Here is a 26406-nt window from a genome sequence, read left to right as displayed (position 1 = left end):
GGTCTGAACATTCATAGGCAACAAACACAAGGCAGAACAAACGCAAGGAACCAGCACCCGAGTCAAGGGAACAGAGAACTTAAATAGACAGGGGTAACAAGACACAGGTGAACTCAAAAAACAATCAAACCAGAAGGAGGGGATAAGACAGGTGGGAACAATGATGGGATAACGAGACAATGAAACAATCATACAATTAACAGGGGGGGAGCAGGACACAAAACAGAAGTGCCGCCATCTGGCGGCCCAACAGGGGAAACACAGACAGGAACACAGGACCATGACAGTACCCCCCCCCCAAGGGACGGCTCCTGACGTCCCAGGAGGCCGACCCGGGGAGGGAGTCAACAGAGGGTGGGGCTGGAGACCGGATTCAGGACTGGACAAGACAAGAACAGGGACAGAACACAGGAACAAGACTCTGGACCGGACTCTGACGGGGGAACAGGACTCAGACAGGAACAGAGACTGGACACAGAACTGGGGCAGGAACAGGACAGGAACGGGACAGGACAAGACTCGGGGCAGGAACAGGACAGGAACGGAACAAGACAAGACTCGGGGCTGGACTGGACAGGAACGGAACAAGACAAGACTCGGGGCTGGACTGGACAGGAACGGAACAAGACAAGACTCGGGGCTGGACTGGACAGGAACGGAGCGGGACTCAGGACTGGAACGGGACGCAGGACTTGGGACTGGACTCGGACGGGGGAACAGGACTCGGGACTGGACTCGGACGGGGGAACAGGACTCGGGACTGGGCAGGACCCGGGCAACACAGGGAGACTCAGGGTTGGGCAGGACCCGGGCGACACGGGGAGACTCAGGGCTGGGCAGGACTCGGGCGACACGGGGAGACTCAGGGCTGGGCAGGACTCGGGGAAACTCAGGGCCCGCACATCGGGCGACACGGGGGAAACTCAGGGCCCGCACATCGGGCGACACGAGGGAAACTCAGGGCCCGCACTCCGGGCGACATGGGGAAATTCAGGGCCCGCACTCCGGGCGACACGGGGAAATTCAGGGCTCGCACTCCGGGCGACACGGGGAAATTCAGGGCTCGCACTCCGGGCGACACGGGGAAATTCAGGGCTCGCACTCCGGGCGACACAGGGAAATTCAGGCGGCTCTGGAGGCGGCTCTGGCAGACAGGCGGGCAAACACGTTGGCCGATGGGCTGACGGCTTGGGGGGCAGACAAACAGGCCAACAGACAAACAGGCGGGCAGACAATTAGACAGGGGGGCCGGGGAACACACGGACACACGGTTGGGAGGACGAACACCAAAGGGAGAATGGACACCAGGGGGAGCGACGAGACCGGGGGAGGGACGACCACTGGGGGGAGGACGGACTCCGGGGAAGAGACGATCACTGGGGGAAGGACCGACACCGGGGGAGAGACGACCACTGGGGGGAGGACAGACTCCGGGGAAGAGGCGACCACTGGGGGAAGCGACGACACCGGGGGAGAGACGAACACTGGGGGAAGGGCGAACACTAGGGGGAGCGAGAACACTAGGGGAAGCACGAACGCCAGGGGGCAAGGTGTGGACACTAGGGGGAGCGAGAACACTAGGGAAAGAACGGACACTGGGGGGCGTGAGAACACTAGGGGAAGCACAAACGCCAGGGGGGGCACGAACGCCAGGGGAAGCATGAACGCCAGAGGAAGCACGAACGCCAGGGGGCAAGGTGTGGACACTAGGGAGAGCAAGAACACTAGGGGAAGAACGGACACTGGGGGGCGCGAGAACACTAGGGGGAGCACGAACGCCAGGGGGCAAGGTGTGGACACTAGGGAGAGCAAGAACACTAGGGGAAGAACGGACACTGGGGGGCGCGAGAACACTAGGGGGAGCACGAACGCTAGGGGGAGAACGAACGCCAGGGGGAGCACGAACGCCAGGGGGAGCACGAACGCCAGGGGGAGCACGAACGCTAGGGGGCAAGGCAGGCGGCTTAGCCTGCGGGGCGGCCAGAGCAGTCTGCGGCGGCCCCTGCGGGACAACACATGGGACCGTTGTCCTCTCCGGGGCTCTGGACGGCTCTGGAGGCCTCTCCGGAGCTCTGGACGGCTCCGGAGGCCCCCCCGGGACTCGAGGCGGCTGCGGAGGCTCCCCTGGGGCTTGAGGCGGCTCCGGAGGCCCCCCCGGGGCTCGAGGCACAAGTACAGCCCGAAACTTGGGTGTAGCAGGCGGCCTCCGCGGAAGGGTCAGAGCAGGCGAGGCCTCCGGGGCTGGAGGCGGCTCTGGGAGACAGGCGGGGCTCGAGGCGGCTCTGGGGGCCTCTCCGGGGCTCGAGGCGGATCTGGGGGCCTCTCCGGGGCTCGAGGCGGATCTGGGGGCCTCTCCGGGGCTCGAGGCGGATCTGGGAGCCTCTCCGGGGCTCGAGGCGGATCTGGGAGCCTCTCCGGGACTTGAGGCAGAGCAGGCCGTGATGGCCGCTCCGGGACTTGAGGCAGAGCAGGCCGTGAAGGCCGCTCCGGGACTTGAGGCAGAGCAGGCCGTGAAGGCCGCTCCGGGACTTGAGGCAGAGCAGGCCGTGAAGGCCGCTCCGGGACTTGAGGCAGAGCAGGCCGTGAAGGCCGCTCCGGGACTTGAGGCAGAGCAGGCCGTGATGGCCGCTCCGGGACTTGAGGCAGAGCAGGCCGTGAAGGCCGCTCCGGGACTTGAGGCAGAGCAGGCCGTGAAGGCCGCTCCGGGACTTGAGGCAGAGCAGGCCGTGAAGGCCCCTCCGGCACTCGGGGCAGAGCAGGCCGTGAAGGTCCCTCCGGCACTCGGGGCAGAGCAGGCCGTGAAGGTCCCTCCGGCACTCGAGGCAGAGCAGGCCGTGAAGGCCCCTCCGGCACTCGGGGCAGAGCAGGCCGTGAAGGCCCCTCCGGCACTCGGGGCAGAGCAGGCCGTGAAGGTCCCTCCGGCACTCGGGGCAGAGCAGGCCGTGAAGGTCCCTCCGGCACTCGGGGCAGAGCAGGCCGTGAAGGTCCCTCCGGCACTCGGGGCAGAGCAGGCCGTGAAGGTCCCTCCGGCACTCGGGGCAGAGCAGGCCGTGAAGGTCCCTCTGGGACTTGGGGTGGAGCAGGCCGAGGGCCCTGCCATCTGGGCTGGGCAGGGGACAGGAACACAGACCACAGCTGTAGGGAACCCGGCTGGGCAGCCGGACGGGACCGGCGGGACCCCCGCGGGCCGGACCCTGGGAAGATTGCAAGCCGAGACCCCTCAAAAGGGTCAGGATCCGCCGGCTGATCAGCTGGAGGTCTGGCCGACCGGGAGGCAGCCCGACCACAGCGCCTCCGCGACCGCCCGTCCCAGGCACTGGGAGGTTGAAGCTCCCACCACCCCGATGGCATTTTAAACAAAAAAAAAAAAAAAACCTCTGCTGGGTCCCAAACTGGCTGGTTCCTTCTGTGACGGTACGGGTGCTGGGACCCAGGCGCAGAGTGGAAAAAACACGAAACTCAAAAGGGAGAAAATTAACAAAGACTTTACTTACAGAAAGGCAAACACACAGGGAACAGAAAAGGACACGAAGGGCAAAAACACAAACTCAAAAAATCTAAATAAGGCAAACAAACAGGGAACAGAAAGGACACGAAGGGCAAAAACACAAACTCAAAAAATATCTAAATAAAACAGAAAACAAGAGGAACTCACAAACATGGGCAGGGTAGAACACAGGCAGGTAGAGGACAAGGGCAGGTCAAACAAAACAGGCAGGTATAATACGGTCAGGAAACAAACACAAACAGGTAAAAAACACAGGCAGGTATAATGGGTCTGAACATTCATAGGCAACAAACACAAGGCAGAACAAACGCAAGGAACCAGCACCCGAGTCAAGGGAACAGAGAACTTAAATAGACAGGGGTAACAAGACACAGGTGAACTCAAAAAACAATCAAACCAGAAGGAGGGGATAAGACAGGTGGGAACAATGATGGGATAACGAGACAATGAAACAATCATACAATTAACAGGGGGGGAGCAGGACACAAAACAGAAGTGCCGCCATCTGGCGGCCCAACAGGGGAAACACAGACAGGAACACAGGACCATGACAAGCACCATCATCATGCTAAGACAGAAATACTACAACTAATAACATTTTAAAGATGTTAGGTTAGGGTATTAGTAGCAATATCATAATGAGAAAGTAGTCAAAATAATATGGTGGAATCAGCATAATAGCATCTTAATTTAAGAGCCACATATGCCGCTTTATTCATCACCGTGAACAATGAGCACAAAAAAATTAGTAATATTAATATATCAAAATATCAATGTAATCAAAACAATAATGACGGTAGATTCATGTTATCCTATGCCAAGGTTTAATTTTCTACACATTCTGATACAGTGGTTCTTTGCAGGCAACTCTCAGTTCAAGCCTTCAGCATTGATGAGTCAATCACAGCCCAAAAATTCATGCGCTGGTGTGTCAGTAAGAAGTTGAGCGCATTGTGACGTAAAACCATGCGGACCAGATCGGAATTAAAAATTCTTATATCTTCTTCTGAGGTTTAGAGCTTAAACGTATTGTTCAAATAATTTAATTTGGTCAAGGTAAATTCGAAGTTTTGAACGTACTTCAATGGGTAGTAAATTTGCCTTTTGGAACCAGAGCTCTACTAAACTGCAATACCGCGACTAACCACTGGAGTTAATGAACTTCACGGAGAATGCAATCCCTAAACCCCTAGTGTCCTGCACAAGAAGCATCATAACTCCGCCCAACCCGGAAGTGTCTGTGAAAATGTGCAGTGCTCGATGACGTGTACATCTAGCCGTCCAGAAGTCGCCTGAAATCCTACGCTTTTCAGATCTGAAGCACATTCGGATTTGAAGGTAAATAAATGCGTTTATTACATACCGACAGTGACACATAGTACCGAAATACATGTATTAAAGCCTGGGAGCGCGCAGGACGAGAGCGTGCTGTAGAAGAGAGTGAAATGGGGCCTGGGAGCCTGTGTCTGGCGAGCAAAACCGACCTTCTTAGGTGCAGCTCTAAGTTACTGTAGTCGCTGTTATCACTATGCTATGAGATGTTGTTGTTTACCCGGTACAACAAACTGTGGATATTTCAGTACTGATCTATGTGAGAGGCCAGCTCGGTACTTTGTCAGTATTAACGGTTGACAAGATAATTAACGTTAATTAAAGTGCGAATTATATTCAGCAAACGAATGGTCTGCAATTTGGTCGTGTTACCCGCAAAACCTGTCATACTGCATTCTCACCACTCACTGCCGAACTTTTTTCGAACTTGTTTGATTGTGTGCAGTTTTATTTACGTTTCAAAATCATTATAATACAGTTCGCGTATACATTTATCAATTTATTAGAATTGATGATCCAAACGCATGGGCGCTAAATAATCCGGCAAAGCAAATATCGCGGTCACTGTATGTTCATCATTTCGTCATTTAAAAGAATTTAATGCCTGTCCTCGGATTGTATAGCTATTTTTATTTGAAGTAGCTAAGTTATTGATCGTTGCCTGGCAGCATGTTTATTTTCCTGTAAATATTCTTCCTGTATTTGATTGACAGAGATTGTCATGAGGCAGGAAGCCCCCATGCAGAGGTGCTCTGGTGGTGTACTGTGGGTATGGGCCTTGGCTGTGGCTGTACTGCCCTGGACTGAAGGAGCAGTGAACTACAAGCTGGGGGATAAAGTGACGTTGTATGTGAACAAGGTTGGACCGTACCATAATCCACAGGAGACCTATCACTACTACACCTTACCTGTCTGCAGGCCAAAAGAGGTTAGTGAACTGGGTGTAGTTTGAATGTGCTTTTGTGCAAGATGGGGTTTTTTTCTTCCTGTCTCTGAACCTGAATGTGGTTTGGTTTCTGACAGAATATTGTGACCATGTTCCCGTGTGTCCTGTAGGTACGGCACAAGGCCCTGAGTCTGGGAGAGGTACTGGATGGAGACAGGATGGCGGAGTCGCTGTATGATATTCGCTTCCGGGAGAACACAGAGAGGCGGACTCTCTGCCAGCTGACTCTGACTGAAGCCGAGGTGCAGCCCAGACTCTGTGGGGGTGGGGGTGGGTTAGAGAGACTTAACACTTCAGCTACTGTATTGCTAACTCACACTTTAGCTGCTGCTAACACTAGGTGCTCAGAAAGAAATGTTTTATTTTGTGCAAGTTTGGGTTGATACACTTATGAAAAAGTTTCATTCGTTTGAAGTGAAGAAATAAAGGAGAATCTGTCTGTCTGTTTTGGTTTTGACTTTGTCATTCTCTTGCTTGCAGGTGGAACAGTTACGGGAAGCCATAGAGGAACTCTATTATTTTGAGTTTGTTCTGGATGATATTCCGATCTGGGGTTTTGTGGGATACATGGAGGAGAGTGGCTTTCTACCCCACAGTCACAAGGTATCTGTCTGCATGTCTGTTTGCCTGTCTGTCTGTGTTAGATCAGTGAAATCCGCTGTTCCCTTGGTGAACTGCAGAATGGCTGGTTTTCTGTTTTCACCATAAACATCAAAAATTCAGACTCAAGACACCACAGTGAATGTTTGGCTTAGGGTATGGTAGGCAACTGCTTTCATGTACATGAGGTGCTCAATACAACATAATGCACTTTTGTAAGTCACTTTGGCTAAAACTCTCTGCTAAATTACTGAATTCTTGAGTACAGTACAGATTACATTTCATTTGGCAGACACTTTTGTCCAAAGCAACATACAAAAAGTGCATACCAAAGGTCATTGGAAAAACAGTTCAGATATATACAGTTCTTATAAAGTCACAGCTATCCATAGTCATGAACATCAAGTGTAGTTCACACAGTAGAGCTAGAAGTAAGCTAGAAATAAGGCATGATGCAATAAAAGACACAAAGGAACTGCAAGATCAAGATACAAGTGCAACAGGAAAGTGCTAGAAGATCAAGATACAAGTGTTACATGAAAGTGCACCTGATTGGGTATAGCCTGGCAGAGGAGTAACTATGGTGGAAAATGGGCAGTGACTGAGCAGTTCGTAGAAGAATGGGGAGTTTGTTCCACCACTGGGGACCTAGAGTGGAGAAGCTCTGCAGTCGAGCGAAAACCATCCTCACTGAGGGCAGGCAGTGCAAGCTGCCCTGCTGCAGCAGAGCAGAGCGGTTGGACTGGCGTGTGGTGCTGAATTATGTCCTGTAGGTAGGAAGAGGCTGTACTGTTGGCTGCAGTGTAGGCCATAGTCAGGACTTTGAACTTGTAAATTGTAATGAAAACCTGCATACCCTTCAGCTTTCCAAAGTTACTTGTGTTTAAATAGCAAAAATATCAGATTATAGGTTATATCGCCATTAGCACATACACACACACGCACACATAAATCTTCCTCTGCATATTTATGTGATCCCTGACCCCCTTTGTTCTTCTCTCTCGATTCAGGTGGGGCTGTGGACTCACCTGGACTTCAACATCGAGTACAACGGCAAGTCTGTGATCTTCGCTAACGTGTCAGTGAAAGACGTGAAGCCCGTGCCCCTGGAGGGGGGTGGAGGGGCGGGTCCTGGGGCAGGGCTGTCGCTGACCCACTCTTACAGCGTGCGCTGGTTTGAGAGCCACCTGTCCTACGAGCGGCGGGCAGAGCGGCAGCAGGACCACTCCTTCTTCCCCAAAACCCTGGAGATCCACTGGCTGTCCATCATCAACTCCCTGGTGCTGGTGGTGCTGCTGCTGGGCTTCGTCATCATCATCCTCATGAGGGTGCTGAAGAACGACTTCGCAAGGTGATGGGTCAGAGGGCGGGGCAGTGATGGGGGGTGGATGAACGAGGGGCTGGGACTCGTGGTTGGACGGCTCATATTTACACGGGTATCACTCCCGCCTGCAGGTACAACGTGGAAGAGGACAGGGGGTGTGATGACCTGGACCAGGGGGATAACGGCTGGAAGATCATCCACACCGATGTCTTTCGGTTCCCCCCCTACAGGAGCCTGCTGTGTGCTATTCTGGGTGTGGGCGCTCAGTTCCTCACTCTGGCCACAGGTAAGCACCACACTACACATGTGCCACAGCACAGGCAGCTTTCACACAGGTAAGCACTGCACAGGCAGCTTCCACACTGGTAAGCACGGCACAGGCAAACACTGCACAGGCAAGGTCCACACATGTAAGCACCGCACAGGCGAACACTGTACAGGGAAGTTTCATCCAGGTATGCACTGCACAGGCAGCTTACACACAGGTAAGTACTACACAGGTAAACACTGCACAGGCAAGCACTGCATTGCACAGGTATGTACCTTTCACATTTTGTTTGCTGCTAGTTTTCACACTGAAGAAGGCAACATGCCGAAACGTTTGTGCATGAATCTGCATTAAAGAAAACTAATAAAAAATAAATAATGAAATTTTTTTGAAGCTTTGTAGCCAATTTTTTTGATTGCGAACCAATTTCTTTTCAATTGACAATATTTCTTTGGTTTCTACGCACCAAACAAATTAAAACGGGTGAGCGCGGTGATTTCTCTTGTTATGAACTGCTCCTAGTTTTCAGAAATTTAGTGTGGGGAATGCAGTCTGCAGGGAAGAGTTCATGTAAATTGAATCTTCTTTCTCAGTTAATTTGCTTCCCTGTAATACTGTACATATGATTACTGTACTATTATTAAGTTGTCTACTGTCCAGTGACTGGGAAAAGAGTGGACATTTGTCCCACTGTCTCCTCAAGACACCCAAATAAAAACTTTAAGCGTGGTGCCTGTTTATAAGCGATGAAGAAGGGGCTTCCTCACAGGTCACAGTGCTGATCTCGCTCCTCATGGCTCTGAAAGATGATGTCCATCCATCAGAAATTGTACCGCTTTCTATTGTAATTGACTTCTTACCGCTCTCTCCTTCCTTTGGTTACCACAGCGATCATCATCATGGCGTTGCTCGGTATGTTTAAAGTGCATCGCCATGGTGCCATAAACTCTGCGGCCATCGTGTTGTATGCGCTGACCAGCTGTGTGTCGGGGTACTGCTCCTGCCACTTCTACACCCAGATCCACGGCCAGCGCTGGGTCTGGAACATCATCCTCACTTCCTCTCTCTTCTCAGGTACCTGTATGTGTGTGTGTGTGTGTGTGTGTTTGTATGTGTATGTGTGCGTGTGTATCTATATGAATGTATATATACAGTGAGTGTCTATGCTTGGGACATAGACATATTTGTTCTTGATTTAGCTCTGTACTCCACAGTTTTAGATTTGTAATCAAACAATTCACATGTGGTTAAAATCGTTAAAGCACTGTAATAGAAGTGCTGTAATTACTACATCATGAAACCATAGTGTATAAAAATACCCTTAAATAATAGCTGAGCATGGGCACTTTAACCACATGTGAATTGTTCGAAGACAAATCTAAAATCTGGAGTACAGAGCCAAATCAAGGGGGGGAAGAAAATCTGTCTTTGTCTCAAACATTATGTGTCTCAAACATTAGCTCACTGTGTGTGTCTATTTTATTTGATTTTATTTGATTTTATTTGATTTGTGCCCACCCACATTTAAGCATGTGTGGCATTATTATCCGTTGGGTGGTTCTGTGCGATAATAAAATCCATGGAAAGTATTTTCTCAGCCAGACATCTTCATATGCATGCTTTTTACTTCCACACTAAACTGTCCTTGTTTCATTTCAAGTACTTAGAGTTTTATCCTGACATGACTAAAGTTGTTCCTACTTCCTGGTAAATATAGTTATGAAATGGTGTGTATGTGGTGCAGTACAGTTTGTTGAGAGCAGTCAGTCTTTAAGTTTCGGCGGTTGGCCCTCTCCGTGCCCTGTCCTCTCTGTGCAGGGCCCCTCTTCCTCACCTGGAGTGTGGTGAACTCTGTGCACTGGTGGAGCGGGTCGACCCAGGCGCTGCCCGTGTCCACGGTGCTGCTGCTGCTGGCTGTGTGGGGGCTGGTGGGCTTCCCCCTCACCGTCATCGGGGGCATCGTGGGCAAGAACAAGGCGGGCACCTTCCAGGCGCCCTGCCGCACCCGCAACATTGCCCGGCAGATCCCCTCGCAGCCCTGGTACAAGCACACCATCGTGCACATGGCCATCGGAGGCTTCCTGCCCTTCAGGTTTGTGGAGTGGTGGCATATTCTCAGTAACTCTCTGTCTGTCAGTGCAGTGTCAGTAACTCTCTGTCTGTCGGTGCAGTGTCAATAACTCTCTCTGTCTCTCGGTACAGTGTCAATAACTCTCTCTGTCTCTCAGTGCAGTGTCAGTAATTCTTTCTGTCTCTCAGTGCAGTGTCAGTAACTCTCTGTCTCTCAGTGTGCAGTGTCAATAACTCTCTCTGTCTCTCGGTACAGTGTCAATAACTCTCTGTCTCTCAGTGCAGTGTCAGTAATTCTTTCTGTCTCTCAGTGCAGTGTCAGTAACTCTCTGTCTCTCAGTGCAGTGTCAGTAATTCTCTCTGTCTCTCAGTGCAGTGTCAGTAACTCTCTCTGTCTCTCAGGGCAGTGTCAGTAATTCTCTCTGTCTCTCAGTGTGCAGTGTCAATAACTCTCTGTCTCTCGGTACAGTGTCAGTAACTCTCTCTGTCTCTCAGTGCAGTGTCAGTAATTTTTTCTGTCTCTCAGTGCAGTGTCAGTAACTCTCTCTGTCTCTCAGTGCAGTGTCAGTAATTCTCTCTGTCTCTCAGTGTGCAGTGTCAGTAACTCTCTCTCTGTCTCTCAGTGCAGTGCCAGTAACTCTCTCTCTGTCTCTCAGTGCAGTGCCAGTAACACTCTCTCTGTCTCTCAGTGCAGTGTCAATAACTCTCTCTGTCTCTCAGTGCAGTGTCAGTAATCCTCTCTCTCGTCTCTCAGTGCAGTGTCAGTAACTCTCTCTCTGTCTCTCAGTGCAGTGTCAGTAATCCCTTCTCTCATCTGTCAGTGCAGTGTCAGTAACTCTCTCTCTGACTCTCAGTGCAGTGTCAGTAACTCTCTCTCTGACTGTCAGTGCAGTGTCAGTAACTCTTTCTCTGTCTCTCAGTGCAGTGTCAGTAACTCTTTCTCTGTCTCTCAGTGCAGTATCAGTAACTCTCTCTCTGACTCTCAGTGCAGTGTCAGTAACTCTCTCTCTGACCCTCAGTGCAGTGTCAGTAACTCTTTCTCTGTCTCTCAGTGCAGTGTCAGTAACTCTCTCTCTGAGTCTCAGTGCAGTGTCAGTAACTCTCTCTCTGTCTCTCAGTGCCATCTCGGTGGAGCTGTACTACATCTTTGCCACGGTGTGGGGCAGGGAGCACTACACGCTGTACGGCATCCTGCTCTGCGTCTTCGCCATCCTGCTGTCGGTGGGCGCCTGCATCTCGGTGGCGCTCACCTACTTCCTGCTGTCGGGGGAGGACTACCGCTGGTGGTGGCGCAGCGTGCTGAGCACGGGCTCCACCGGCATCTTCATCTTCATCTACTCCGTCTTCTACTACAACAACCGCTCCAGCATGAGCGGGCTAGTGCAGAGCGTGGAGTTCTTCGGCTACACGATGCTCACCGCCTTCGTCTTCTCCCTCATGCTGGGCACCGTGTCCTTCTGCGCCTCCCTGGCCTTCATCCGCTACATCTACCGCAGCCTCAAGATGGACTGAGGAGGCGGGGCGGGGCGGGGCCAGGGGACAGGGGACAGGGGGCGGGGCTGACTGCTACTGCGTGTACCACAGCCTTAAGGGTTTGACTGAGGGAAGGTGAAGGGGTGGGGGTGGGGGTGGGGGTGGGAGTGGGGGTGGGGGTGGACCGCTGTTGGAACTGGAGATTGCGGCAGGCTGGCAGTGAGCCTTTGGGCGAAATGTCTGGCTGACCTTCTGCATCGCTGGTTCCTTGAGAAGCAGCCCACGGTCAGCGGCATCTCCGGACTGCATTTGAGCATCAGCTCATTCACATAGCAACCTCAGATCAGTTTCTCACGGAACTACTTCCTCAGAAAATGCTGGCGGTCTTTGCTGTATATTCTAAGATCACAGGTGCATCGTTGGAGACTTATTTCTTAATTACAATCAGAGTGAATATATATTTTATTCTTAATACAAGACAGGATTGCAGAATTAGTGTTGATAGTGTGGAAGAACCAGAAAACTAAAATGGCATACTTGTCAGTTGTGGTTGCTGGCACTTATTTTCCAGCTGTTATTTAGATGGTGAAATGCTGAGGAAAGGGAAATTGGTGACAGGAGTGCTGGAATTTATTGTACTTTATACATCTGAAGACACGGTGGGGAGAAAAAAAACAGAATTTCTTCTATTAGTAGTGAAAGGTGCAAGGTGTGTGTGTGTGTGTGTGTGTTTGTTTTTTTGTTTGTTTGTGTGTGCACATGTGTGAGTGCATGCGTTCTTGTGTGAGTATTTGTGCATGTGGGTGTGTGTGTGAGTGTGTGTACCTGCCTGTGTGGGTGTGTCTGTGGGTGAGTATGGACTGGCTGTGCAATCATTCTCCATTTACTGTAATTTCATTTCATATGTAAATATCTTTTCAATAAAATCTCTTTTTATTAAAACAGAGAAATTGTACTTTGCTAATGTATATCTATAGCTGCCTGTGCACAGACATCATTGAGTAGGTCTGCCAGTCGCTGGCACCTAACTGCAATTTTCACTGACAGTGCTGTCGTCTTCTAGAAGGGAGTTTTTTCCTCTTGATTCCTGCCAATATCATGTTCAAGACCATCATAGGGACATTCTGTTGTATTTTTTTGTGTTGATGGTGACAAAAATATCACCAAATGGTTTGCAAGTTCAGCAGAGTAAATGGTAACTATAAAATGGTACCTCTCAGATGGTTTACAAACACTGTAGATCTGAGTCTCAAACACCTGTGACATTGGTTTTTATCTGTGCCTCTGTGGAGGTGTGGTCAGGGGGACAAAAAAGATCTGCTCCTTTCTTGATTTCTGTGAGTTTATATTGTACCCAACAGGTTGATTTAGAAGTTGATTTAAAAGATCTTCCTTCTCTTGCTTAGCCTTGTAGACCAGACAAGAGTGTGGTAAGTAATGCTGCGATCTGCTAGGTACCGGAGGTAATTATTGTTGGAGTTATATTTAGACTGGCCAGCAGATGGCAGCAGTTTGCCACTGGACATGGAGATGCCGCTACATTACATTACAGGCATTTAGCAGACGCTCTTATCCAGGGCGACTTACACAACTTTTTTACATAGCATTTTACATTGTGTCCATTTATACAGCTGGATATATACTGGAGCAATTTCGGTTAAGTACCTTGCTCAAGGGTACAACGGCAGTGTCCTACCCGGGAATCGAACCTGTGACCTTTCGGTTACAAACAATACTGCACAGCGTGAAGCTGGCTGTCACTCTAAGGTGGGGGATAATTTCTATATCAGGGGATACTTGGTGCCTGTGGTTATTTCTCTGTGATATCGCTCTTGCTTAATTGTGGAGTTGTTTGCCTGAAGGACATGGATAAATAAAATCCACCTAGAGTGCACCAGGGGGCTGTATCACAAAGCAAGATTACCGAGTTAGTGTGATAACTGGACTGAGTTTAATCTGGAACAACTCTCTTTCACTTCAGTCTATGTAACAGATTTGGAAGGGTTCCAGGTTTTACTTGACAGTTATCCAGCTAATTTAGTAATCCTGCTCCGTGATACGGGCCCCAGCATCCCTTAAGCTTCAGTGAACAGGAGGTGTATGGAGAGTTAGATTTGCAGTTTATAATGTTTGTTTACTGTGTGTGGTTGTTAATTCACAAAGCTATGATTGTAATGTTTGTGGAATCCTATGTGTTGCGCAACAGTAAAATATTGATGACAATACAATTGAGACCCTATAAATGCTCTTGCAATCAATTTACAAGTGAAGTTCAGAGGGAAGGTTTCTGTCTTAAAATATGTAACAACATTAAAAGAGATACAACTTCTTATTATGCAAATATTATTTACAAATATATTCGTCCTAAAGTGAAAGATAAAGGGAACATCAGATAGAATTGTTATGGCTACGGAAATGATTATATAAATAAAAACTATATCCATTGACAAACTTGGCTCTTTGGCAGAGTTTTATTTGACAAACAAATAATGTAGCTCAATTTGTGTACACTTTATTGGTCCTCCGCTCCTGACGACGGCGCTGTACATTGCAATAAGGCAGCAGTAGTTTATTGTTACTACTGTAGCTTTAATTTTGGTGTCAGGAACTGACGGCAGCTTGCTGCTTCTATGGTTTCTGCCCGGCGTGGCAACATGTGAGAGGATCTGGGGCCGCAGAGAGACTCCCGATTCCAGCCGCGGATGAAGCGTGTCCCCCCGGCTGACAGACAAGTTGAAGTCAGGGCTTTCCTTGCTTGTACTGGTAATTTGCTAGGCAGGGAATAACAGAAGCACATTCGACTGTACGGTGCCTTCCATTTGCTTTGTTTTGCTTTTTATACAGGTGGAAAGTTTCTCATAAGCTTGTATTTAAAATCAAAGAATAAGCGAGTCATAATGACAGATGAACTGGAGCGCATTCTCACCCAGCTAACGCAGCCTGACAACGCCGTCATTCAGCAGGTAATCAGTCGGTTATTTCTCCAGCGCTGTGCCATCGCTGAAACGAAGTGTGGAGATCGGTCTGGCTATGCGAGACTAGCCGGTTATAGACATGTTGTTCTTCGTGGTTTAATGAACTCAACATGCTGTGGTCGGGGTTTGAGGAATTGTTCACTGGAGTTAACACTGGACAACTGGTTCAGATTGCTTCGACTTCGATGTGTTCATTCGACTCTGAAGTTAGCTATGGTGTGAAGTTAGTACCGAGCCTAGTTTAGGAAGTTTAACTAGCTCCAAGTAACCGTGAGAGACTGTTATTTCCACCTGAGCAGTCTATATCCATAAAGTTACACTGTGTAATCTTTGTGTAATTTGAGGGCCTTTTCTACATGTAAAAGTCAGCCGTTAACAGGCTTCATTGTCTTGCTGGATTCATGTGGGACAGAGGAACCTCAGCGTCATTTAACGTGTACTTGCATTCCGTTACAGGCCACGGCTCAGCTGAAGCTAGCTTTCAAAGACCCGGCGGTGATTCCTGCTCTGTGCGCGGTCATGACAGGCTCCCAAAACCCACAGGTGAAGACCGTGTCTCCCCTGTATAATACACAGTGTGATGTAAGGCTACCCACCTGGTCTATTGCAGTTACATCTCTCTCCCTCCCTCTGCTTCAGATCCGCCAGTCAGCTGCTGTGATGCTGAGGATGAGGGTGGTGAAGTGCTGGAAGAAGATCAGCCTGGAACACAGAGAGAGGTGAGGCCTGCATTGTGTTTATCATACAGACTTAAATTATTTGCTCATTTATACTAATACATGCTGTCTGTAAGTGTGGCATTCTGTAGCCTGTAACTTCTTTCTCATTTCTTAGTTTGAAAGCTGTGGTCCTACAAGCCTTCCTGCAGGAAACAGAGTGAGTATCTTTAGCTGTGGCTGTAGTGAAGATGGTTTCCCTTATATTTTCTGTATATCCAATGATAAAGGTTTGCATATGCTGCAGTGTTAGACTTTAAGGGACAATTGTTACTCAAGAACTTCGTCTTGTGTTTGAACCTTCTTTGTGGTGGGCGCATGGATACTTTAAAGTGAAGTGTTTTGAGTTAACATAATGGTAACCATTATGGTAGCTAGTAGGAAAAACTGTCTCTTATTTACCAAGCCTTTAATCATCTCGCATCCTTGTGAAAACACATCCCACTGCAATGTGCAATCCTTTTGTTCCTGCTTACATCCCTGTTGAGCTGAAACGTCAGGTTTGTGGCTGAACTTGAATGCAGAAATGGGCGTGACCGTTCTTCCTCTGGGCTGTTGACCGTGGCGTTCTGCCTGCTGATCTGTCCCCAGGCACACGGTGCGTTACTCACTTTCCCAGCTCAGCGCAGTGCTGGTCAAGCACGAAACGCCAGACCGCTGGCCTGCCCTGCTGACTCTACTCAACCAATCCACCAAGAGCGACAATCCTCAGGACCGTCAGGTACGCCTGCAGTCTGGCTGGGTAGCTGTAAAGCAACAGTTTGTGTTGACTGTGGTGAAAGGAAATGTAGGGACATGGAAAATTTGATGTGGCTGCTACGGTAACTGTTATGGGGTAGTTGTGTTTGAGACTCACACTGAGATGAATAGAGAAGGTTCTTTGTCATTCTTTCTTTTAGGTGGGCTTACTCCTCCTCAGTAAGGTGGTGGAAGCCAACCCAGAGGCCTTCAAGCCTTATTACCGACAGCTGCTGGAGCTCTTCGGCACGGTTCTGCAGGACCTGGGCAACCCCTCTGCCCTGTACTACAGTGTCCGCACCCTCACCTCCATCACGGCCTACACTGGCTCTGAAGAGATGGTGAGCAACACCAGGCTGTCTCCATAACATATCTTTGGTGTTTGGTAGGTGCCAGGTGTAGGCTTGTGTTGAATCTAGTGCAGTCAGTTCAAGCCATTGGAACCATTCCTTTTTTGAGGCAGTAGTTAGATGAGGCCCTGTCTCTGAGTGTATGTGCAATGTACAGGTATATTGATTTTGTGTCTGTTTCTAGAATTTGATGCGCTCCCTCATCCCGAAGCTAGTTGTTGCCATCAAGCAGCTCATTAAGGCAGACCAGGTGAGTACAGTCTCATGTGGTGTCAGGGTTGGGCTCATCGGTTTTGCACCGTGCCTTTGGAATGCACCACTAAACGCACAACTAAATGCGCCACTAAATGTTGAATTATGATATTAATATAGTGATGTATTAAAATGAAATATGCTGTGCTATTTTTAACTATTAACTAAGCCATCTTAATAAAGTCACATTTTTCACTAGCTTTTGATGTCAGTTGCAGTTTAGCTTTTTTTAGTTTTCAGAGAAGGTGAGAATGGCTGCTGTTTGCACATGACCCTGCAGCTGGCAGGGGGATTGCTAGGGTGTTTCCTCAAGAAAAATCAACATGAACAGGCACACACATTCAGTTTACGAACAGTTGTCATTCATCCTCTGATACACCTGGGATACACACAAAGTTGAAGGTCTGTGCATATTTCATGAATCCCATGTTGGTTTTAAGTGGGAACTTTTTTAAAGAACAAAAGTAAGAAGAATTTAAGAGTAGTTTTCAAAATAAGGTCAATTGTGTTCATGTGATGACATGCAGGACCAGGCCAGCGAGGCAATGGAGGTGTTTGATGAGCTGATGGAGAGTGAAGTGTCCATCATTGTCCCCCACATCTCTGAAATCGTCCACTTCTGTCTGGAGGTGGGTCAGAAGGCTATGTGTGTAATATTTTGAGCGGGTCCATGTTCTATTGCAACGCTTACCGCTTCATTTTGTTTATATAGCAGCTGTCGGCTCAAATGAACTATATGCTGCTTGTTTTTCATATGTTCATAGTGGTGAGTTAATTAGTTTATGAAGTGCTTATTTGTTTGTGTTTATCATGTTAGATCAGTGCAGACACGTCTCTTAGCGACTCCCTGAGAGTTAAGGCACTCTCCTGCATTGCTGTCCTCATCAGACTAAAGAGCAAGGTAATTACACTTCCTCTACCTCCCACTTACTTTCATTTCCTCCTCTTTCTATCACTGTCACTATCTGTCTTTCAGTGGACCTGCTGTATTTTGTTGTTGACCTGAATGTTTATATCTCACAGGTGGTTTTAAAGCAGAAGCTTTTAAGCCCTATCCTGCAGACAGTGTTTCCTGTACTCAGTGCAGCGCCCCCTCCTGGGCAGGAAGACCCAGAGGACCAGGAGCCAGATGATGATGATGATGATAGCGACAGTGAGAGCCCCAAACATTTTGCTGCTCAGGTAAAAAATGTTTCTGATTTCACCGGTGGTTCTCTCTCTCTTTCTATCTCTCTCTCTCTTTCTGTCTCTCTGCTCGCCAGTCGCTCTGCCCTTCGCCATCTTGCTGTGTACTTACTTTACATAACATTTCACTATTTCACTGTACCTAAGATTTCACTGCTATTCACACTTTCCCAGTGTGCAGGTTTTGCTCTAGATCAGTTGGTCAGTGTGCCCTGTCTGTGTTAGAATGTGCTGGTTCTGTCTGTACCTGCAGGTGATCGACACCATGGCTCTGCATATGCCTCCCGAGAAGCTCTTCCAGCAGCTGGTCAGTGAACTTTTCAGTCCTGATATCTCCAAACGCACTGTGCTGAAAATGTATAAACTGAGAACCTTACTGGCATCATACATAGTGTAAACTACTACTTTAGCATGTTAGGGTATAATGAATCGTGAAGCATTATAGGTAGTAAACTGTATGAACCTAGTCTCCGTCTCTCAGATGCCCCTGACGCAGGCGTGCCTGGCCAGTGAGAACCCGTATGAGAGGAAGGGGGGGCTGATGTGTTTAGCTGTGCTAGCAGAGGGCTGTGCAGACCACATCCGCACAAAGTGAGTAATCAAGCGCTGTGTAACGCCGCTGCTAGCCTGTTCACCCTGGAGTCTGTGTATGTGTGTGTATGTGTGTGTATGTGTGTGTGTGTGTGTGTGTGTGTGTGTGTGTGTGTGTGTTACAGAAAGCCAGTGTGTGACGCCTCTGCTGGCCTGTTCTCCATGGAGTCTGTGTGTATGTGTGTGTGTGTGTGTGTGTGTGTGTGTGTTACAGAAAGCCAGTGTGTGACGCCTCTGCTGGCCTGTTCTCCATGGGGTCTGTGTATGTGTATGTGTGTGTGTGTGTGTGTGTGTTACAGAAAGCCAGTGTGTGACGCCTCTGCTGGCCTGTTCTCCATGGGGTCTGTGTATGTGTATGTGTGTGTGTGTGTGTGTGTGTGTGTGTGTGTGTGTGTGTGTGTTACAGAAAGCCAGTGTGTGACGCCTCTGCTGGCCTGTTCTCCATGGAGCAGCGTTTCTCTGCGTGTGCGCTACAGTATCCCCGCTGTGTCTGTTCAGGATGCTGTCCTCCGTGCTGCAGACGGTGTGCAGGAGTCTGTCCGACAGCAATCAGGTGGTGCGCAGCGCCGGTCTCTTTGCCCTGGGGCAGTTCTCCGAGCACCTGCAGGTAGGTCTTTGTAGGAGCATCTTTAAAAATTAAAGTGCACATTTTTATTCATTAAAAAGTAAAAAAGACAAGAAATAAAGTTTTAAATCATTCACGTATACCCTAAATCAGTTAATAGAGATTGCTTGGTTGTTGGGACGGTATGTACCTACCTTGTTTCCTCTAGGGAAGACTAATGCTTGTAAGCAACAAAATAAATTTATTTCAGTGAAGATTTTAAATAAAAATATTTAAGCCTGTGGTCTGCCTCTTGGCTCATCGTGGCTACAGTTGTTTGTATATATTTCTGTTCTGAACAGTCTTTGTATGTGAATTATCATTATTCTTTAATTTATTTCTTTAGACCTATTTTTTTATGTCAGTATGTGCTTGTGTTGGGTGAGGCTCTTTGTGCCTCTGAACCTTTCTGATATCTGTGCCCTGCAGCCAGAGGTCAGTAAGTTCAGCAGTGAGCTGATGCCCTTGTTGCTTGGATACCTCTCTGGGCTGAACCACACCAAGACTGGACACGTCACAAAGGCCTTCTACGCTCTGGAGAACTTCCTGGAGAACCTGGGTTAGATTTCACTTTTAAAAAGTAAAAAAAAAGTGTGTGTATATATATATATATATATATATATATATATATATATATATATTGCTCTTAGGTATTTTTGCGGTGTTAGGTTGAACTGGTGGCAGACAATGCTCAGAACTACACCAGTGTAGTTATCTCCACACCGTCAATACCCATATTTTGATACAAGTAATTTAAAAGTTAAAAATAACTAAAAGTGCTTTTACAGAGCTTGTTATTAGATGAATATAAGCATATTGTATCATATTCACGCAATAGGCTAGTTAATATCAGATATAACCAGTTCACCTCTATTAGGTGATGTCAACATGGTAACAACATGACAAGCGTTCTGTCTCTCTCTCTCTGTCTGTCTGTTTCTCTCTCTTTGTATCCAATTAATTTTTATAGTTTTTATGTGAGCTGGCTAACTGTATCTATGGAAGGATGTTTTGCTTGCAGGTGATACTGTAAATTATTGACACAACCCATATACAACCCTGATAGACACTGTTATTGCTCTCTCTCTCTCTCTCTCTCTCTCTCTCTCACACAGATGAAGAGATCCAGCCATACCTCCCCACATTAATGGAGAGCATGCTGGCTGCTCTCACCACCTCAGACAACCTGAAGATCAAAGAGTTAGCGGTCAGCGCTATAGGAGCTATAGGTAACACTGCTAACCTTTTTAATTCACTACATTTACATAAATGTGCATTTAGCATTTAACATACGGTGTTCAGGGTCATCAGGGTCACTAGAAAAGACTGTAGGGTTGCTTTCTCTGCTTGTTTAGAAAAACGTGCACTTGTGCAGGATCTCTTGCTGACTGTCGTAGTGGGGTATCGGTAAGAATACACTGAGTCCAGACATTCAGTCTGATTATATGGTCCTGGTCTTGGTGATTTATGACAAGCATTGTAGGTAACATGGGTGATGTAGCTGATGGGTGATGGGGGATGGTCAGCACAGGGAACAGACAATGAGATCTCCAACATATGGCCCTTTTCTACAGTCACAACTGATAGTAGCAGTCAGTAGGTAATCTTACAACATAAAGATGGATGGCATAGTAGATGTAATGGGGAAATAGAGAGTGGTATATTATTTGGAAGTCATCTTAAGGAAGTCATTTTGTCAGACTATATTTGTGAGTGCATTTGTGCCAGTGTGTGTTTCAGTCCTCCTGTGTTCTGGACTTAACTCCGCCCCTTGTGTATTTCTCAGCCAATGCAGCGAAAGAGATGCTGGTACCGTACTTTCCCCCTGTGATTGACAGCCTGAAGGGCTTCCTGACGGACATTCGCGATGAAGTGCGATCACTCCAGACACAGGCTTTAGGTACAAACTCCAGCACCACGCTCTCTATTTGTAACCTGGCTGGGCACAACCTTTCCTTCTGAATGAGTGATCCCTCTTTCTGATGTCTCTCTCCCTCTCCCCCTCTCTGTAGACACACTGTCAGTGCTGGCTCGTACTGTGGGGAAAGACGCGTTCGGGCCTCTTGCAGCAGAATGTGTCCAGCTTGGTCTGAACCTCACTGATGCCGTGGATGACCCTGACCTCCGCCGCTGCACGTGAGGGCCCTGTCTGTTTGCGTGTCTTTCTGAGTGCGAGTGTGCGAGTGTGCAAGTGTGCGAGTGTGCGAGCGTGAGCGTGTGTGTGTGTATGAACGTGTGTGCGTGTGCGTGTGCGTGTGCGTGTGTGTGTGTATGTGTGTGTGTGTGTGTGTGTGTGTGTGTGTGTGTGTGAGAGTGAGTGTGTGTGTCTGTCTGAGGTTTTGCTCTCTGCTCCCTCAGGTACAGCCTGTTTTCTGCTGTGTCCACAGTCAGTCCAGAGTGTGTGAGTGTGTGTGAGCGTGTGCGCGTGCGCGTGTGTGTATGAGCATGTGTGTGTGTGCGTTTGCGCATGCGTGTGTGTCTGAGGTTTTGCTCTCTGCTCCTCAGGTACAGCCTGTTTTCTGCTGTGTCCACAGTCAGTCCAGAGTGTCTGACTCCCCACCTATCTGCCATCACCACCATCATGCTGCTGTCTCTCAAGTCCACAGAGGGAGTCACGGTCAGTCTGTTTAAACCAAGGCAGGCCTGGTCACCTTAGGGTGAATCAGTCCAGAGAGTCACAGTTAGGGTTGGGTTAGGTAGTCCAGAGAGAGTCACGGTTAGGGTTGGTTTGACCAGCCAGTCCAGAGCAAGTCATAGTTAGGCTGGGGTCAACCCGTTCATAGACAGTCACAGTTAGAGTTTTCCAGTTCAGAGAGAGTCACTGTTAGGGTAAGGTTTGCCAGTCCAGTGAGAGTCACTGTTAGGGTACAGTGAGCCAGTCCAGAGAGAGTCACTGTTAGGGTAAGGTTTGCCAGTCCAGGGAGAGTCACTGTTAGGGTACAGTGAGCCAGTCCAGAGAGAGTCACTGTTAGGGTTAGGTTTGCCAGTCCAGGGAGAGTCACTGTTAGGGTACAGTGAGCCAGTCCAGAGAGATTCACAGTTAGGGTACGGTGAGCCAGTCCAGGGAGAGTCACAGTTAGGATATGGTGAGCCAGTCCGGAGAGTGTTAGGTTAGGGTTAACCAGTTCTCAGTAGATATTGTGGGCAGTGTAGTTTCAGCCATGTGAGTGTTGAGAGTTTTGTGTGACACAAAATGTTTAAAATTTGTCTGTGTGGTATTATTCAGACCCACCTTGAGGAAGACAAGCAATTTGTCCTGCTTGATGATGATGATGAAGAAGATGATGAAGCAGTGGATACGGCTTTAGATGAAGATGGGGAGAAGGAGAGCGACGCCAGAGACATTGCTGGGTGCGTTCGTCTTCCTGTCTGCCTGGTCATGTGACTGTACCGCTTCCTGTCTGCTGGGTAAAGTGGGTAAACTGGGTAACTGCTCTGGCGAATGAGAGGCATCAATTGTAAAGCGCTTTGGATAAAAGCGCTATATAAATGCAGTCCAAGTGACGGTGTAGCTCTTTTTGTCTGCAGCATGGGGTCCTGATTGAGTGAAGCTCATCACTGACCCTCTGTACTTTGCCTCTGTCTCCCCCTGTAGGTTCAGTGTAGAGAACGCCTACATCGACGAGAAGGAGGATGCCTGCGATGCTTTGGGAGAGCTGGCCTTCAACACTGGGTACTGAGCCCCATTTAACTACCCACTGACCCCTTTAACATACAGACTACAGAGGTACTAGTGTACAGCATAGAATTGCTGCTCCCTGACTCTTGTGCTCTTTCTTTCTCTCTTTCAGCGTTGCCTTCCTGCCTTTCCTGGAGTCCAGCTTCCAGCAGGTGTTTGAGCTGCGTGATGTAAGTGTGGTGCTGAGGCTGTGGTTTGGGTTGTGTTGCTGTGGCAGGCCTGCAGTGCTGTGGTTCAGGGCGAGATGCTGTGGTTTGGGGTGTCTTGCTCTGATTGGCTCGCTCTGTCCCGCAGTTCCCCCATGAGGATGTCCGCAGAGCGTCCTTCGCAGCCATGGGCCAGTTCTGCAGAGCTCAGCACAAAGTGTGGCAGGAGAATCCTACAGAGGACAACTACCAGGGTACCTGCTTCTCTAATGCGGAGTGCTCTGTCTGTGGAGTGTGTGTGTGCAGTCTGTCCCTCTCTAATGCATGGTGATCTGTCTGTGGAGTGTGTGTGTGCAGTCTGTCCCTCTCTAATGCATGGTGATCTGTCTGTGGAGTGTGTGTGTGCAGTCTGTCCCTCTCTCTAATGCAGAGTGCTCGGTCTGTGGAGTGTGTGTGTGCAGTCTGTCCCTCTCTAATGCAGAGTGCTCTGTCTGTGGAGTGTGTGTGTGCAGTCTGTCCCTCTCTAATGCATGGTGATCTGTCTGTGGAGTGTGTGTGTGCAGTCTGTCCCTCTCTAATGCACAGTGCTCTGTCTGTGGAGTGTGTGTGTGCAGTCTGTCCCTCTCTAATGCAGAGTGCTCTGTCTGTGGAGTGTGTGTGTGCAGTCTGTCCCTCTCTAATGCATGGTGATCTGTCTGTGGAGTGTGTGTGTGCAGTCTGTCCCTCTCTAATGCACAGTGCTCTGTCTGTGGAGTGTGTGTGTGCAGTCTGGCCTTCTGTCCATATTGAACCCCATTTAAGATGCAGAAATGCCATCCTCTTAAGGTGTCCATGGTTTATTCCACACTGCACATGCATAAGCAGGTTTAATTTTCAGTGATTTCAATATATTGTTTCAGTTGCAGCAAGTCCAGTGGCCATTTCAAGCCAAGTTTAGAAATGTGTGGTCCAACCAAATACTTTAGCGGGGTTTAGGTTATTTTAGAGCCCCAGCAGGAGTCCCCTGTGTCTGAGGCTGTGTGGAGCTGAGCGGTGTGTGAGTGTGTTATGGCTGAGCGAGAGATTGAGCGGGGGATCTCTCTTCCTCCAGCCCTGCAGAAGCTGCTGTCGGTGGTGCTGCCCTGCTTCCTGGAGTCCGTGCGTAAGGAGCGCGAGAGGCACGTGGTCATGGCCGTGCTGGAGTCCATGAACGCCGTCATCAAGTCCTGCCAGGGGGAGGCGCTGCAGGCGCCCGGCAGGCTGGCGGAAATCAGCCACGCCATCCGCGACGTGCTCAAGAAGAAGGTGAGTCGCCAACGTCAAGGAGAGCGAAGGGCGGCCTGGGCTTCCCCGAAACGTGTTGTGCTGAGCTGCGTCCGACGCTCCTGCTCTGACCCAAATAAAAGAGGCTGTCCTGCCCCCCGCAGACGGTGTGTCAGGACGGAGGCGGTGATGAAGGCGACGATGAGGAGCAGCAGGTAGGACTCTCGCTTTAACACAGCGTTGGGCGTTTGTTAAAGGCAGGCTGCCTTAGTGACATTCTGTGCGTGTGTGTACGTGTGCGCGCATGTGTATATGTGTGTATGTGCTTGTGCGTGTATGTGTGTGTGTGCGCGTGCGTGTCTCTTGGCAGGCGGAGTACGACGCCATGCTGCAGGAGTTTGCAGGAGAGGGCATTCCTCTGCTGGCGTCGGCCGTTCCTGCAGACACCTTCTACCCCTTCCTGAACGAGCTGCTGCCCCTCATCATGAGCAAGGCTGTGAGTCTGTGTCCCTCCCACCTTCACGGTTCAGACTGCCCTCATCCATATCACTCCACCCCTAATTTTGTCCTTTATCGCTATCCGTAGAAATCCTCCTGCACCGTGGCTGACCGCTCCTTCTCTCTCGGCACACTGGCAGAAATTCTACAGTCACTCGGGGGTGTGGCCGGTGGCAGGGCGGTTGCCGGGCGGTTATCCAATCGGTTACTGCCTGTGCTAGTGGCCGGGGTGAGGGACAGTGACGCAGAAGTGCGCAATAACAGTGTTTTTGGACTGGGATCCCTGGCTCAGGCTGCTGGGCCAATCATCACACCGTATCCTCCCTAGTAACCAATCAAATGCTCAGGACATTACTGTGCGTGCATGTGTTGCGTTGCTCAAAGTGAGTGTGTTTTCCCTGCTGTTGTTGTCAATCTGACATCCCCTTGACTCCGTGTCTCAGAGACTATCCCATGATGCTCTCCTTGTTCTCATCCCTTATGACCAAAGAGTCGGACAGGAGGGTGATTGACAATGTGTGTGCTGCCCTGTGCAGAATGATCATGAGCAACACTGAGTGTGTGCCGCTGGAGCAGGTACTGTCTTTCTCACACGCACACACGCACACACACACACACACATACACGCACACACGCTCTGTGGGGCAGGGTGTGACCCTCTGTCTCTCCCAGGTCTTCCCTGCGCTCCTCTCCCGCCTCCCTCTCCAAGAAGACATGGAGGAGAATAAGACCGTGTTCAGCTGCCTGGCCTTCCTGTACTCTAACAAACCGGCAATGGTACAGCCGCCTTGACTATTACACTACCAGCTGTACCACAGTACAGCTATAGATGCATAATAACATCCCTGTACTAAACAACTACCCCAAATTACTGCAGCATCAGAGTACACCTCCATAAACTAGCCCAGATAACCACACTATTTGTGATCTGTAACTACCTAAGATTACTGTCCAGGATTTTCTTATGCAGATGATATGGCTCTTGCTTGCATAATGGACATATAGAAATGGTTTGCACAGCAAAGTAAAGGGATTTTAATGGTGTGAGTGAAGGCAGCTGTAGTTTTCTGGGCAACACAAAATGCTGCTGTGTTTTTAGGTTGTGAGCAACATGAAGGCCATAGTTTCTGCATGCAGTCAGACCCTGGGAGCCAAAGGCCTGGATACAGGTGAGTCTTAATCTGCGTACACTTCAGTTACATTGTTCACTCTGCACACGATTGCTGACTGTCTGTCATGACTGCTGTTTTTCAGATACCCAGAACACCATGCTCCAGTTGCTAAGAGATATTGCTCAACATCACACTCAGGAGTTTCAAGGAGCTGTGATGTCACTGCCAACGGAAAAGAGGGCCATTCTCACAGCAGCCGTCACTCAATCATAGTCCCTCCTCTCACAGCTTTCCTTGTCAGAGAAAGCCAGTGGTATTGAGGGGGAGGGGTTTTGTTTTTCCCTCATGGACAGAAGGACAAGGACACATCCACCGCAAGTGACTTCAATAGGCCACAGACATTTACACTTCAGCACTTCAAACATAATACTGCAACTCATTCTCTCCTATAGAACCTAAGACTAGTTATCTTCTTTTTTTTGCTCCAACTTCTATACTATTACTAATAATAATGATGATGATGATTATTATTATTATTATTAACAACCATTTGTAGTGTTCTGTGTAACCAGTGTTGACAGGTGTGGAGAATTGGCTGAAATGCAATAGAGGTGGGTGTGTTTGTGTTAATATTGCCCGAGTGTACTATTTGCCGACTCTGCACTTGGGGTTTCATAGTTATGGAGTCTCCAGGTTTGAGAGGAGCACTTGATTTGAGCACCAGTGAGCTTCACTCCAGTGAAATAAAGTCACTTGTGAGACTCTCCTTCAGGCTTGGATTGGTCTTTTTCTGTGGC

The 26406-nt window shown here is 49.0% G+C and overlaps 2 protein-coding genes across 2 annotated transcripts; both read left to right on the top strand.

Moving 5' to 3' along the window:
• The first annotated feature begins 4725 nt into the window (after positions 1–4725).
• On the top strand, positions 4726–11599 carry LOC118234752 (transmembrane 9 superfamily member 1-like). Its single transcript, XM_035431548.1, has 9 exons — positions 4726–4846; positions 5554–5768; positions 5897–6028; positions 6267–6389; positions 7397–7737; positions 7842–7996; positions 8867–9052; positions 9797–10070; positions 11167–11599. The coding sequence occupies exons 2-9, from the start codon at positions 5562–5564 to the stop codon at positions 11558–11560; spliced, it is 1812 nt and encodes a 603-aa protein (XP_035287439.1). The 5' UTR covers positions 4726–4846; positions 5554–5561; the 3' UTR covers positions 11561–11599.
• Positions 11600–14111: 2512 nt separating this feature from the next.
• Positions 14112–26375, top strand: LOC118234397 (importin-4-like). Its single transcript, XM_035430899.1, has 31 exons — positions 14112–14284; positions 14366–14484; positions 14953–15039; positions 15136–15215; positions 15331–15372; positions 15804–15933; positions 16112–16291; positions 16485–16550; positions 17080–17181; positions 17370–17453; positions 17576–17734; positions 17991–18044; positions 18219–18328; positions 18827–18935; positions 19362–19491; positions 20048–20161; positions 20719–20832; positions 20945–21068; positions 21438–21549; positions 22159–22283; positions 22528–22605; positions 22724–22781; positions 22906–23011; positions 23848–24041; positions 24164–24214; positions 24370–24495; positions 24586–24812; positions 24941–25073; positions 25170–25274; positions 25597–25666; positions 25752–26375. Exons 1-31 carry the CDS (start codon positions 14224–14226, stop codon positions 25880–25882), a joined length of 3381 nt encoding a protein of 1126 aa, XP_035286790.1. The 5' UTR covers positions 14112–14223; the 3' UTR covers positions 25883–26375.
• The last annotated feature ends 31 nt before the right edge of the window (positions 26376–26406 follow it).

This window comes from Anguilla anguilla, chromosome 8 (genome assembly GCF_013347855.1).
Source record: "Anguilla anguilla isolate fAngAng1 chromosome 8, fAngAng1.pri, whole genome shotgun sequence".
In the NCBI taxonomy this organism is placed as follows: domain Eukaryota; kingdom Metazoa; phylum Chordata; class Actinopteri; order Anguilliformes; family Anguillidae; genus Anguilla; species Anguilla anguilla.
This window is presented reverse-complemented; position numbering and strand designations above follow the sequence as displayed.